The sequence below is a fragment of the Halichoerus grypus genome, chromosome X (assembly GCF_964656455.1).
Source record: "Halichoerus grypus chromosome X, mHalGry1.hap1.1, whole genome shotgun sequence".
NCBI lineage: Eukaryota > Metazoa > Chordata > Mammalia > Carnivora > Phocidae > Halichoerus > Halichoerus grypus.
The window spans coordinates 88202117-88216286 of NC_135727.1; the positions used below are offsets into that span (position 1 = coordinate 88202117).

The following is a 14170-nucleotide window of genomic DNA, read 5'->3' on the forward strand; positions in this document are numbered from 1 at the left end:
TGAAGTCAACATTTTAATTTTATTCATCAAAAATTCATTGTATAAGGGGCAACCCTGGAAAAGGGGAATCTCAACTCAGGGGCAAAGGCAGGCCGGCCCTTTTGAGGGAGAAGGGGCCCTGGAATCAAGGGCCAACAGCAGGTTAAGTGTTGGGTGGTGGAGTCTTGGGGAGAGCAAGTTTCAAAACTCAGGACATTGGTTGCTGGCTCACAAAACTTGGAAACCTCACAGGTAACTGCGGGGCAGGCAGCCCATTTAGGACAGTGGGTGGATGCGGGTTCCTTTATTGGGTCTTATGAGGAGGGTCACAGCATAGGAGGTGTAGGTGGGTACGGTGTGCTCCCTATTTCAACCTGCTCTCCTGGAGAGACAGGGCTCAGGGCATCAAATGCTGGCAGCAAGGCACGCCTAACGCTATCAGGGCTAGGGGTGGAGATGGAGCCCAGACCACAAAACCCACGGGAGGACGAACAGGAGGTAAGGACAGAACACCCAGCAGAGGAGGGGCAGGGGTTCAGGCCAGGAGACCCAGGGGCTGAGAAGAAGCCCTCACTATATCGCCTAGGGAAGAGAGAATAGAACGCGCCAAGAGAGGATGGTGAGGAACTCGCGTGGATGGCAGGACCACGCTGGGAGGCAAAGCACCGGACCTCAGGATCAGGTGAATTTGAGCTGCTCCGGAAGACCAGCCTTCTTAAGGCGAACCCAGGGGGAGAAGGGCTCTGGGCGGCCAGCCCTGGCGGAGGAGAGAGGCTGCGAACTGCTGATCTTTGCTGGATAACATGGCTCCGGAGGACAGGGCCCAGCGTGGAGGCGTGGCTCCCGAGAACAGGGCCTGGACTGGCTGCGAGGCTGCTGCGGAGAGTAGGGCCTGGAGAGGAGGCGCGGATTTCGAGGGCAAGGTTTGGCCCAGGAGCGCGGTAGTGGTGAACAAGGCCTCGACAGCATGCACCGTTGCAGCGAACAGGAGCTGGGTGGGAGGCAGGACTGCTGAGAGCCCGACCTGGCGGGGCGGCGGGGCGGAGGGCCCGGCCAGGCCTAGTTGTGCGGTTACGAAGAGCAGGACCTGGTGGGGTGGTACGACGGCTGCGGCGGCGCGCAGGGCCTCGTGCGGATGCACGGCTGCGAAGTGTAGGGCCCAACCCGGACGCCTGGCTCCGGAGAGCAGGGCCCGACCCGGACGCCTGGCTCCGGAGAGCAGGGCCCGACCCGGAAGCCTGGCTCCGGAGAGCAGGGCCCGACCCCGAAGCCTGGCTCCGGAGAGCAGGGCCCGACCCCGACGCCTGGCTCCGGAGAGCAGGGCCCGACCCCGACGCCTGGCTCCGGAGAGCAGGGCCCCACCCGGACGCCTGGCTCCGGAGAGCACGGCCCGACCCGGACGCCTGGCTCCGGAGAGCACGGCCCGACCCGGACGCCTGGCTCCGGAGAGCACGGCCCGACCCGGACGCCTGGCTCCGGAGAGCACGGCCCGACCCGGACGCCTGGCTCCGGAGAGCAGGGCCCGACCCCGACGCCTGGCTCCGGAGAGCAGGGCCCGACCCGGACGCCTGGCTCCGGAGAGCAGGGCCCGACCCGGACGCCTGGCTCCGGAGAGCAGGCCCCGACCCGGACGCCTGGCTCCGGAGAGCAGGGCCCGGCGGAGCGGTGTAGCTTCCGTGGGCCAGGCTTGGCCCGGCTGCTCGCCTGCGGAGAGGAGGGCGTGGCGGGGTGGTGTAGCTCCGAGGGACTGGGCGTGGCGGGGTGGTGTAGCCAGAAGGGGCTGGGCCTGGCGGAGCGGTGCAGCGCGCGCGGTGACTGCGGCGGCGGCGGCGGCGGCGGCGGCGACGAACAGGGCCTGGTTCAGGTGCATGGCGGCGGCGGTGGCGAGCAGGGCCTGGCTCGGGTGCATGGCGGCGGCGGCAAGCAGAGCCTGGCTCAGATTCACGGCTGAGATCATCAATGCCTGGCGGGGCGGCGCGGTCGTGGACGGCAGGGCCTGGCCTGGCTGCCTGACTGCGGGGGGCTGGGCCTGGTGCCCGGGCCTGACTTCGGAGGGCAGGGCCTGGCTGGGATGCGTGACCCGACGGAGAAGCCCGAGAACGGCGGCGGCCGCTGGGCTGAGACCCCGGAGAAGATGGCGGCAAGGGCACGAGGCACTGAGCTGTAGGAAGCACAGGAAACAGACAGCGCCGCTCTGGAGGCTTCTGAGCCTGGGCAGCCTCCTCGCGGCCGGGCTGCTTCCTCCCACGGCCCCTCCCCGGGCTCGCGGTCAGGGTCGGAGGCCCGCTGGCCTGGCCAACTCCCCTCATGGCTTGCACCATGGCGGCCACGCCGCCCGCGTGTGAGGCCTGGAGACCCAGCCCTGCCCCGGGCACCACACATCTCAGCTTGGCGTGGGGACTGCGGCCGCCCTGGAGGTCAGCACGCTCCCTCTCCTGCACACAGCCCGTGGAGGGCAGCTCCGGGCCCTCGCCATTGATCAAAATGGCGCCGACGGCAGCCAGGGCGGAGGCAGAGGAACCTGCCGTACCGCTCTGTGGGGAGCCACCACCCGATGGAGAAAGGCCGCTCGAGACCCAGGGGACCAAGGTACTGGGATTGGGGTCGCCGGGGGCAGGGGCGACCTCGTTCTTCGGCCCTTCGGGCACCTCACCCTGCTCTTGCTTCCGCGCCTTCTGATCGGACGACGGAGTGTCCATAACGCCAGATTCTCTCTCAGAGACGCGGGAGCGTGGCTACAAGACGCCGCCTGGGTAGAGCTCCCGGAGAAGGAGTGCGGAGGATGGGCGTGTCCTGGTCGGATCTTCACGTCTGATTGGTCGGATGGTTGTCACGTGACTCTCGTCTTAAAGGGAGCGAGCCAACCTAGCTCCGTCTGGCGCCAAACCAAACCACGTGCTCCGCCATTCTAGGGGCCGCTGCTGCCCGGGCCACGATATGAATTTCCGATCCATACCTGGACCCCTATGAGAGAGAGAGAGAGAGAGAGAGTGTGTGTGTGTGTGTGTGTGTGTTTCGAGGGCGTGGGCAGCGATGGTGTCTGTATAAACAGTTTGAGTCACCCCAAATCAGTTTAGCTTGTCAGCACCACTCTGGTGGTGAAACTTTCAAGCAGTGGCTTGAAAGAAATACCACACTGACCAAGAGGAGATACCGCTGAGCTGGGCATCCCTCCTGGAATCCCGTCAGGACGCAGGGCCCATGTGTGACTCCAGAAGAGACTGTCCCAGAACTCTAGTGGGCTGTAGGGTTGGAGAACGGCGTGAAAGCAACAAAAGGGATGGGGCCCACACTGCCTGGGCTCGGGATGTTCAGCACTGCTGCCACGCACCCAGAGGCGGATTTAGAATTTTCCAGTAGGATGCTTCTCCTTGCCTTGCCCCCTGAACACGGAGTGGGGTTGCCTGGGATTAAGGATGATACTGTCCTTAAATATGCATCAACATTTGTATGGGCTGCATAGTAATCCACTGATGAATGTACATTCATTTGTGTGACCTACTCTCTAGTTTCTGTTAATACAAATATGCTGTGATGCACAGGCTTGAAGTCCAATATTTAGACCAGATTTTTAGTCATTATTACAGAACGGCTGCCATTTCAGTACCCAAAACAGCCAGCCAGCACCTAAATTCTGACACACCTGTAAGGCAAGTTACACATAGTTTATTTTATGAAATGGGATCACTTATCCATAGATATTGTTTGGTCACCTGCTTTTTTGGGTCCAGAAAACTCTCTCTCCATGTCAATAAGTAAATTTCCACAAGGCCATTTTTAAGTACAAAATATTCCATTTATACCAGAAGCTTACATCTTCAAACATTCCAATATCAACCAACTTTTCACCCTCTATAACACATCACTGCGAAGCACATCCTTCTTACTAAAAATCGTTCATATCCTCAATCGTGTCCTTGCTATGGATAGACTCCCAGATGAAGAAATTCTTGGCACAGGCCATGCACATTCGTAACTCTTTGATTAAAATATTAGCAAGATGTTCTCCTGAAAGTCACCGTTATGACAATTTCAGCCGAATGGAATGGGAGGCTTCCTGGACCGGAGGAGCAACTGGAGCGAAACACAACGCAAAGTAGAATGGAATGGTATTTGGAGTGTTAAATAATATGGAAGGGAAAATGGATTTGAAATGGAATGCAGAACGGGATGAAGTGGAGACTAACTGCAGTGGGAATTGGAATGAAATGGGGGATGGAATACAGACTTAAACAGGATATGGAATGGAAAATTGAACAGGATGGAAATTGAATAGAATATAATGGGAAAATGGAATGGAAAGGAGGATGGAAATAAATATCTGATGGCGTGTGGAATAAAAAAAATATATAAGTAACGTTACATGAGAAAAAGAATGGAGTGGAATATACAGTGAAGTAAAATATTAAAGAAAATGGGAGGAAACCGATGGAATAGAATTTGCAAGGTCATGAAATCAATGGACTATTTGCACTTTAGATTTAAAAGTACCAGGATGGAATAGCAACAAATGGAATGAAACTTGGAATGAAAGATAGAATACAAAGTTATGAAGGGTGGAATAGACAATGAATATAAATAAAATGGGATGGAATATGGAAAATGAAATACTGATGAAATAGAGGATGTGCTTAAATGAAGAGAATGTGTTCTCATCTACTGCTCCATAACTTAGTGTCATGGAACAATGACCATTTGATCATGCTCAGGCATCCTGTAGAGCTAGAATTCAGACAGGGCAGACGGCAGATGGCTCATCTCTGCTCTACGATGTCGTCTGAGGCCTCAGCTGGGAAAACGTGAATGTCTGTGAGATCATGAGTGAAGGACGGCAATCAGGACTCTTAGATTTTGGCCATAGTATCTGGGTGGATGGTGGTGCCACTTCCTGGAATTGGGAAGACTTGCAGACTGGGGACACAGTGGGAATCCAGTGATTCTCAATTCTCAAAAAAAAAAAAAAAAAAATCTGCAAGAGTAGGGTTTTTTGTTTGTTTATTATTTGTCAGAGAGAGAGAGAGAGAGCACAAGCAGGGGGAGTGGCCAGCAGAGGGAGAAGCAGACTCCCTGCTGAGCAAGGAGCCTGATGCAGGACTCAATCCCAGGACCCTGGGATCACGACCTGAGCCGAAGGCAGACACTTAACCGACTGAGCCACCCAGGCGTCCCTGGGAGAGTAAGTTTTGTTTGCCTCATACCTTATATTCTAAATGTTCTCAACGAGCATAGATTACTCTTGCATTCAGAAAAATACAGATATTTGCATTATGGAAAGCAACTAATTTTTCGTGTTTAATTATGATTTAAGCTGTTGTAAGAAACCAGGCTCTCTCATATGTTACCGGGTTGGGGTTCTACATTCAGAGCACCCTGCCAGATGGAAATTTGACAAGACATATATAAACATGAAATCCATTTGATGCTACAATTCCTCTTCTAGGCATTGATTCTGAAGAAATATACATATATTAAACCACAATGTTATTTGATCAGAAGTGATTATTTTGGTGTCATTTGTTTTAAAAAAAAATTGAAACCACCTAAATTTCTGGCAGGATACTGGATGGTCCACAGAATAAACTTATGTAGAGTTTATGGGATGTTTCTGAAGAACTTTTAATGCTATTGGAAAATGGCTATGTTACACAAATAAAAATTATATACTGAATATACTGAATATATGTATACTATCTATACATATACCTAGAATTTGATGTATATATTAAAATCTCATTTACTATCTATCTATACATATACCTAGAATTCGGTGTACATTAAAATCTCATTTACTATCTATCTATCTATCATCTATCTATACATATACCTAGAATTCGATGTATATTAAAATCTCATTTACTATCTATCTATCTATCTATCTACACATATACCTAGAATTCGGTGTATATTAAAATCTCATTTATTATGGAGTAATGGTGCTCATCCAGCAGCATGGTGCCTGCTCCAGGGGGCACTTGACAATGCTGGGAGACATTTTTGTTTGTGACAACTTGGGGAAAGGGGAGATGCTACTGCCATCCAGTGGATCAAAACTAGGGATGCTGCTTAAAAAATCCCTGAATGCACAAGCTAGCCTCTTACAACAAACAATTATCTGGTCCAAATGTCAGTAGTGTCCAGGTTGACAAACCCTGTGGTGGGGTATTTAGATAATTTGGAAAAGTTTAAAACAAAATTTAAATCACAGTCGATCCTGTCAGTGATCAGTAAATATTGTTCAAAGTTTGGTATGTGTAGGTGTTAAATTTTCTGTGATAACTTTGTATTTTATAATCACCAGAAGGGTATGTATGAAGTAGACTACTTCATCTTAATTGTTCCTTCACAATGCACAAAACGGTTTTCAAATATTAACCATATTAATCTTTGCTTAAGAAATGATGTACCTTAAGAACTGTAATTTCAGCTCATTTATGGGGAGGGACATTCCACCAGTATCAATCCATCATCATCAATCTCCTGATTTTTACCTTTCTGATCAAAGGTTTCATTTCCAAGTATTTACATATTTGGTTAAAGTAAAGAGAAACCGTGGCCCACAATGCAACGTATCTGATTATACCGGACAGTGTGGTTGACTAACCAGGTCATAGTAATCTCATTACCCTTCCAGTGACTGGTTTAGGAATGGGCATTCTCCCGTCGATACTCCCCCATATCAATGAGATGCACGTCTGCTTGGAGTCTTTGGGATAAGTTTTCTCAGCGCTTAAAGAAATAAAAGAGACACAACAGATGGTTTACATTAAAAAATCTCAAAAAGTATATGTATCTGATATTATAATTAATAAATGATTTAGCATGGTTGCTGGATATATGGTCAATTTTACAAAATACAATTGGATTTCTATATACTGGCATTAGAATTATAAGGAGAAAAAATTTTCAAATGCCATCTATTACAGCATCAGAAGAGAACAAACACCTAGGAACAAATCTAACAAAGGAGTCCCAAGACCTCTGCCCACAGATAGCACTTCCGAGAGAAATTAAAGACAGCCTACATAAATCAGACATATGTCATGTTTATGTACTGGAAGACAACAGTATGAAAGTGAATGGAAGAGAGAATTCTTGTGAAACTGATCTATGGATTCAATGCATTCCCAATCAAATTCCCAGCAGTTTTTTTTTTTTCTTTTGAAAACGGAAATTGTCAAGCTGCTTCTAAATTATATACGGATAACAAAGATCCAAGAACAGCCAACGCCATCTAAAACAAAAACCAAGACTTTTCAGGACTTTCACAGCCAGATAGCAAGACCAGCTCTGACGCCATAATTAAGATAGTGTGGTATGAGCACAAGAAAAGACAAACAGGCCAAAAGACACAAAGAGAAGCGTCCACGAATAGACTCGCACAAGCACAGTCACCACATTTACAACAATTGTGCCACTTAGAGTGCTCTGGGGAAAGGATGGTCTTTTAAATAAGTGAAGCTAGACACTGGATATCCATCCACTTGGGGAAAAAAATAACTTTGGCCCCTAACTTACGCCATACACAAAAATTAATTCCAGAAGTTAAAGCTTATTGAAAATAACGTTATGAACAAATATTTATGACCTTGGGATTGGCAAAGAGAGTGGCAACAGCGCACAGAAAGCACTAATGAGAAAGGGAAACAACATTGGTAATTTGGACTTCATCAAAATAAGGACTCCCGTTCATCAAAAGACACATTTAGAGAGTGAAAAGATAAACCTTGGAATGGGAGAAAGGTTTTGCAACATGTATATTTCATGGACGTCTCATGTACAGGATATAATACCTCCTAAAATCAAGAAGGAAAAAAAAAAGACAATGCAATGAAAAACTGGCACAATATTTGAACAGGACCTTCACAAAACAGGACATCTGACTAACTAACCGATGAGCAAACAAAAAGCTACTCAACCTCAGTCACCAGGGATATGTACATTAAAATCCCAGTGAGCTGGGGCGCCTGGGTGGCACAGTCTGTTAAGCCTCGGACTCTTGGTTTTGGCTCAGGTCGAGGTCTCAGGGTTGTGAGATCGAGCCCCAAGCACTGGGCTCCGTGCTCAGCACAGGGTCTGCTTAAGACTCTCTCTCTCTCCCCTCCCTCTCCCTCTGCCCCTCCCCCCTCTTCGCACGTGCTCTCTAAATAAATAAATAAATAAATAAATAAACAATCTTAAAAAAAAATAATAAAATCCCTGACAAAACATCTATCAGAATAGCCAAGACAACTAACAATATCAAGATTAGGTGAGGATATGGAGGAACTCTCTAATGCTGGTGCAAGTGTAAATTGGTACCACCTCTTTGGAAAACTGGCACTATCTATCAAAGCTGAACATGTACATCCTCTATAACCCAGGAATGCCATCTGTATTAATGATCTATTCCTGCATAACAAAGTACCATAAATTCAGCTACTTAAAAACAATGTCTGTTTATTAGCTCACAGTTCTGTAGGTCAGAAGTCCATGTGTGACATGCCTTTGTTCTCTGCTCAGTGTATCACAGGGTGAAATCAAGTGTTGGGCAGACTGTGTTTCTTTGTGGAGGCTCTGAGGAGAAGTCCACTGCCAAGCTCATTTGGGTTATTGGCAGAATTCAGTCCCACTCTCAGCTCCTAGAGGCTGCCCGCAGTTCCCTGCCACATGGACCCCTCCAGACACCCTCTCATGCTTGAGTCTCTCAGGAGGGGCCCCCCCTTTTAAGGGCTCACCTGATTAAGGCTGGCCCACCCAGGATGACCTCCTTATTTGAAGGTCTACTGACTTGGGACCTTAATACAGCTACAAAATCTCTTTTCCCATGTAATGTAACATAATCATCACAGGAGTGATACCTGACCATATTCATGGGCTCCTCTTACACTGAACCGGAGGGGATTATACAAGGTTGAGGGTCACTTGGAGTCCTCTTAGAGTTTTGCCTACCGCAGTATGCCCTCTGGCCCCCAGTGATCCAGCGATCCAGTCTGTCCCACATACAAAGTTCATTCACTCCATCCCACAGTCTCCAAATTTCTCATGGTATTATGGCAACAGCTCAAGTCCAAGAGCTCATCAAAACTGCACAGCTCAAAGTCCAGAATCTCATCATCCTAGTCATCCAAATCAGGCATGGGTGAGGTTTCCTGGGTATGATCCATGCAGTACAACTCCTGGGGCACAATCCCTCTCCAGCTGAGGACTGGTGACACTAAAGTGACAGACGAGCTATCTTCCCCAACACACAACGGTGGGATGGGCATGAGATAACAGCTAGAACACTCCGGTTTGAAAAGAGGGGCGGGGATAGGAAGGCAGAAAGGAGTTAGAGTCCCAAAGCAGTTTGGAAATCCAGCTGGGAGAACAACAGCCAGAATTCTTTGATAAAGTTTCAAAGCCTAGAATAATCCTTGGTTTTTAAATTCCAGATCGGCACTAACACTCTGCTCAAGGCAATCTAGGTTTTTCTATTATGCTATCCAAATTCCGCTACCTCCAACCTCTCCCTTAGCCATAGAGCCAAGTTTGTCATTTATATTTTCTTCTTTCCACATAACCGCAGGCAACAATCTTGTTAAACTTTCTGCCACTACGTAGCAGGGATCCCCCTTCTTCCAGTTTCCATAACGTGTCCCTTGCTTCCTTCTGAGCCCTCACCAGCGATGTCCTTAAAGTTCAGATTTCTACTAACAGTCTGTCCGAGGCAATCAGGGCTTTTCCTGAGGCCACTTAGGCTTTCTCTAGCGTGCACCTCAAATTTCCTCCAGCCCTCGCCCACTACCCAGTGCCAAAGCCAGGCCTACATCTTTAGCTGTTTGCAGTGGCGGCACCCCACATTCAGGTACCAAAATCTGTACTGGCTTCCTATTGGTGTGGAATAAATGACCATGCTCCTGACAGCATAAAACAATCCCCATTTCTTAGCTCACAGTTGTGCAGGTCAGAAGTCTGTGCCCAGTGTGACTGGCTTCCCTGCTCCGGATCTCACAGGGTGAGAGGGCAGTGGACTTGCTGTGCCCCTTTCTGGAGGCTTTCGGGAAGAGTCCCTTCCAAACACATCCATGTTGTTGGCCAAAGTCAGTTCCAGGCCGCTGGAGGACTGAGGCCCCTTTCTCTCACTGGCTGTCAGCCAGGGACAGCACTCCTCTCCTAGAGGCTGCCTTCAGTTCCTCACCATGTGGCCCCCTGAACACGCTCTCCCGTGCCTCAAATCTCTCTTTCGGAAGGGGGCCTAGGCCCTTGCAAGTGTTCCCCTGATTAGGTCTGGCCCACCCCGAACAATCTCCCTAGCTTAAGGTCATCTGCTCTGTGGCCTTAATTACATCTGCAAAATCCTTTTTGCTATATAATTTCACATCATCATGGGAGGGCTATCTCATCATGTCCACAGGTTCCATCCACACCCAATGGGAGGAGATTGTGCAAAGACAAGGGTCACTGGGCATCATCATGGAATTCTAGCTACCACACAATCCATGTATATAATCAAACAGAAGTGCAAACATGTTCTCCAAAACACATGAATAAAAACGTTCACGGCATCATTATCGATGATAGTCAGGAACTGGAAACAATCCGAACATCTATCAACAGCTGAGTGAATACAGTGTGGTATACTCATAGTAGAGAATACCATACAGACATGAAACAGGCAAATATCCCTGCGTGCAACAACATGGGCAGATCTCAATATCAGAACATTGAGCAAAAGGCGGCAGGCATAAAAAGGCACATGATTGATAATTCTATTTGTAGAGAGTTTAAAAACAGCCCAAAAAACCCTTAGGGTGACATAGGTCAGAAGAGTGGTTAACTGTCAGGTGTAATCATTAGAGAAGGACACAGTTTAGGCTTCTGGGGCACCAGTAATGTCGTATATCTTGATCTCGGTGGTGGTTACACGCATGTGTTCACTTTGTGAAATGTCATCAAATTGCTGTCATTTATGACTGGTGCTCTCTCCTCTTTGTATGTTATACTTCAATAAAAGGGAAATCTACCAAAAATAGCGGGGAAAAACACATATAAAATGCAAAGTGGGGCGCCTGGGTGGCTCAGTCAGTTAAGCGTCTGCCTTCGGCTCAGGTCATGATCCCGGGGTCCTGGGATCGAGCCCCGCATCGGGCTCCCTGCTCCGCGGGAAGCCTGCTTCTCCCTCTCCCACTCCCCCTGCTTGTGTCCCCTCTCTCGCTGTGTCTCTCTCTCTCTCTGTCAAATAAATAAATAAAATCTTTAAAAAAAAAAAAATGCAAAGTATCTGGGCGCCCGGGTGGCTCAGTCAGTTAAGCGTCTGCCTTGGGCTCAGGTCATGATCCCAGGGTCCTGGGATCCAGTCCCACATCGGGCTCCCTGCTCCATGGGGAGCCTGCTTCTCCCTCTCCCACTCCCCCTGCTTGTGTTCCTTCTCTCTCTCTGGCAAGTAAATAAATAAAATCCTTTTTTTAAAGAATGCAAAAAGAACTGACAGAAACACACTTCAGAATCAAAATCCCTTACTGTAAGTCTGAAATCTCAAAGGCTATGAAAACCAGCGTTATTTTTCCTGTCTCATATGCACGTAAAACATGACCCGAACTGACAGGAGGCTGTTTTTAGTCTTTATTTATCCTTCTCAGCATGAATATTTGTGTTTCTCTGTGGAAATATTGTTTTATTAGATTCAGCAGTGCTATTCCAGACCATGCTTATGGCTCTTATGGAAAGTATGGTATATGAATTCTGCAACAGCTGGTCCCAAGGGTTTCAGATAAGGGATTGTGGATGGGTAGTAGTAAAGGGTTTTAATGCAATTTTTTCAGCTGAAGGCAAGAACTAAGAAGGCCCACAGACTGTTTGTCAGACATGGGCTGAATTTCTTGAATTTCTTCCCCAGCATTTCAAATGATATGTTTTCTCCTCCTTGGCCCTATTGATAAAATGGATTATTAAAATACTAAAATATTTCTCAATATTACAATATCCTCTCCTGACATGAAAAACTACCAGGATGTGGTAGATTTTCTATATATCGTTAAACACTACAGACTCCAAATTGATGGATAAAACATTAAATCTATGCTCCTAAGTGAGATAGATCCATATTTGTGTGTGTGAGGGCACATGTGGGAGTGTGCACGTGGGCTTGTGCATTGTGCGTGTATGTGGACCTGTGGGCTTGTGTCCACGTACCGTCTTTTCCGGGTCTGGGAATCAGGGTTTAGGCTATCTTTATTAAATAAACTTGGAAGATTTCCATCTTGGTTTCTAGCTTCTACATCAATTTAATAAGGCTTAGGAATTTGTGATTTCTGAAAAGAACTGGATGATGGTATTCATCTCTCCTTGTACTTGTCTCAGTAAGTTTGGTTCCCAAATCCAGTTGAAAAAAATAACACCATTTTCTGATAAAGCTGCGACTCTTCAAAAATGTACATTCCAGGATAGGCAGAGAAGTATTCCAGACAGGACATCGGTGCTGATATCAGATAGACTTGGGACACTGTCCAAGACCTTACTTGTGCATGACTTTTCAGCAAGTTACTTAATCTCTTTTAGCCTTAGTTTCTTCACTCGTGAAATGGGATTCTAGTCCCCTCTCTTTCATTGCTTCCCCAAGACTTAGGACAGGGCAACTTTCACATTATTACCCTAGCCAAGTAGGGTGCAAACCTGCCGCGATCGTAAGTAGTACATGCATATTAGTGACAGCTGACATCCACAAACAAATAGTTAACGAACAGTGACGGCTGACATCCACAACCGAGAGAGACTGTTTCAGGAGTTGTATGTATTTGGGGGTGTTTATTCAAGCTCCTTGAAATCATGCTTACAATTGCTTTGTATTCTTCTACGTAAAATCTCTGCAGACTATTTCTACATAAAATGCATCACCTATTTCTTAATTTTCTCAAAACACACACACACACACACACACACACACACACACACACACGTGTGTGTTGGGGGGGAGAGATTTTAAAGGTTAAATAATACTAGCATTGAATGAAAGTAGGAATCACTTGATTCTAAATCCAACCCCTCCACACACCGCCCCCCCCCCACACACACACTATGCCCCATCACTCTTCCCACCACAAACACCACACTCTTCCTACTGGCTCGCTCAGACAAATACTTTCAACTTGCATCTGCTTCTCTTGGTACTTAACCATGATATTTGCAAATCATAGGTTTATAATGACTATGCTGGGTTTCAAAATTGGGCACAAATGAGACTTCTGGTTTCAGCTCCAACATATAAAACAGGGTAGAAATCAGCAATCCCTCCTTAAAACAAGAAAACACTGCAGAAGCTGAAGCAACCTATTTTTTTTTTTTTTTTTGACTCATCAGAGTACTGAGGTGGCAGGGCAAACCACCACATAAAATCTCGAGAGAGTGTTGAATTCAGACCGTCGAAACTGAGATCTGCTTTCCTGGATCAGAATCCTCTGTAGTCATAAACTGGTAAGAGCACTCAAATGGTAAATAAGTTGAATTGCTTGAAGCTGAGTCTGGACTAACAGGAGAGTGAGAATCTGCTTCCCCTACCACATCTCCACCCTGCCCCCCCTTCCATCCCCTGAAGTCTTAGGGGGCAGCCACATGTTCATGGTCTTTCACTCCAGGAAATGGATTTTCATGGTGAAGTTCTGAGAAAGGTGCCTTAGTTCTTCTGGCTGGGAGAGAGGAAGAGTAATCATTGTCAAAATAACCCCTAGAGCCTTCCCCATGACAGAGGCCTACTCTCCAGGGAAAACAATTGGCTAGAGCTTTACCCTAGGTGGAGGAAGGGTATTCCTCCCACACAGGCCCCCTCTAGACTTCCTGTCCCACCTGAGGGAAACGGGGTAGGCAATAGGGGTCAAGCCTTCCAGGAACTAATTTGAGAACACTGCAGCCAGGGAAAGGATAGAGGGCATGGGAGAAGGCAACGCCACTGGAGATACACCTGTGAAGGCTGCAGCCCAGAGACACGGCCCCCACTAAAAGACAAGAGATTTAACCATGAAGCTACAGAATTACCTCCCTCTCCCCACACCTTACCACATCAATGGGGCTCCAGAGAAATAACTATGGATTATAGCTGAAAGCACTGCAAAACCGCAGATTCCCTGTGAACAGGAGTGATTTGGGAAGCTCAAATTCAAGAGAGGGCACCAAAATAAGGACACTCGAAGAACTGGAAGCTTCTGGCACTTACAGCTACAGCAAACATAACAAGCCAGAT

The 14170-nt window shown here is 47.6% G+C and overlaps 1 protein-coding gene across 1 annotated transcript in view; it reads right to left on the reverse strand.

The window, feature by feature from the left end:
• Positions 1-14170, reverse strand: part of LOC118536964 (uncharacterized) — an 18805-nt gene continuing 4635 nt past the window's right edge. Inside the window, exons 2-3 of the mRNA XM_078064556.1 lie at positions 6581-6705; positions 1-2943 (exon numbers count right to left, since the gene is read on the reverse strand). Of these exons, the coding sequence (XP_077920682.1) occupies positions 306-2678 (2373 nt within the window). The 5' untranslated portion in view covers positions 2679-2943; positions 6581-6705 and the 3' untranslated portion in view covers positions 1-305. The remainder of the gene's footprint in view (positions 2944-6580; positions 6706-14170) is intronic.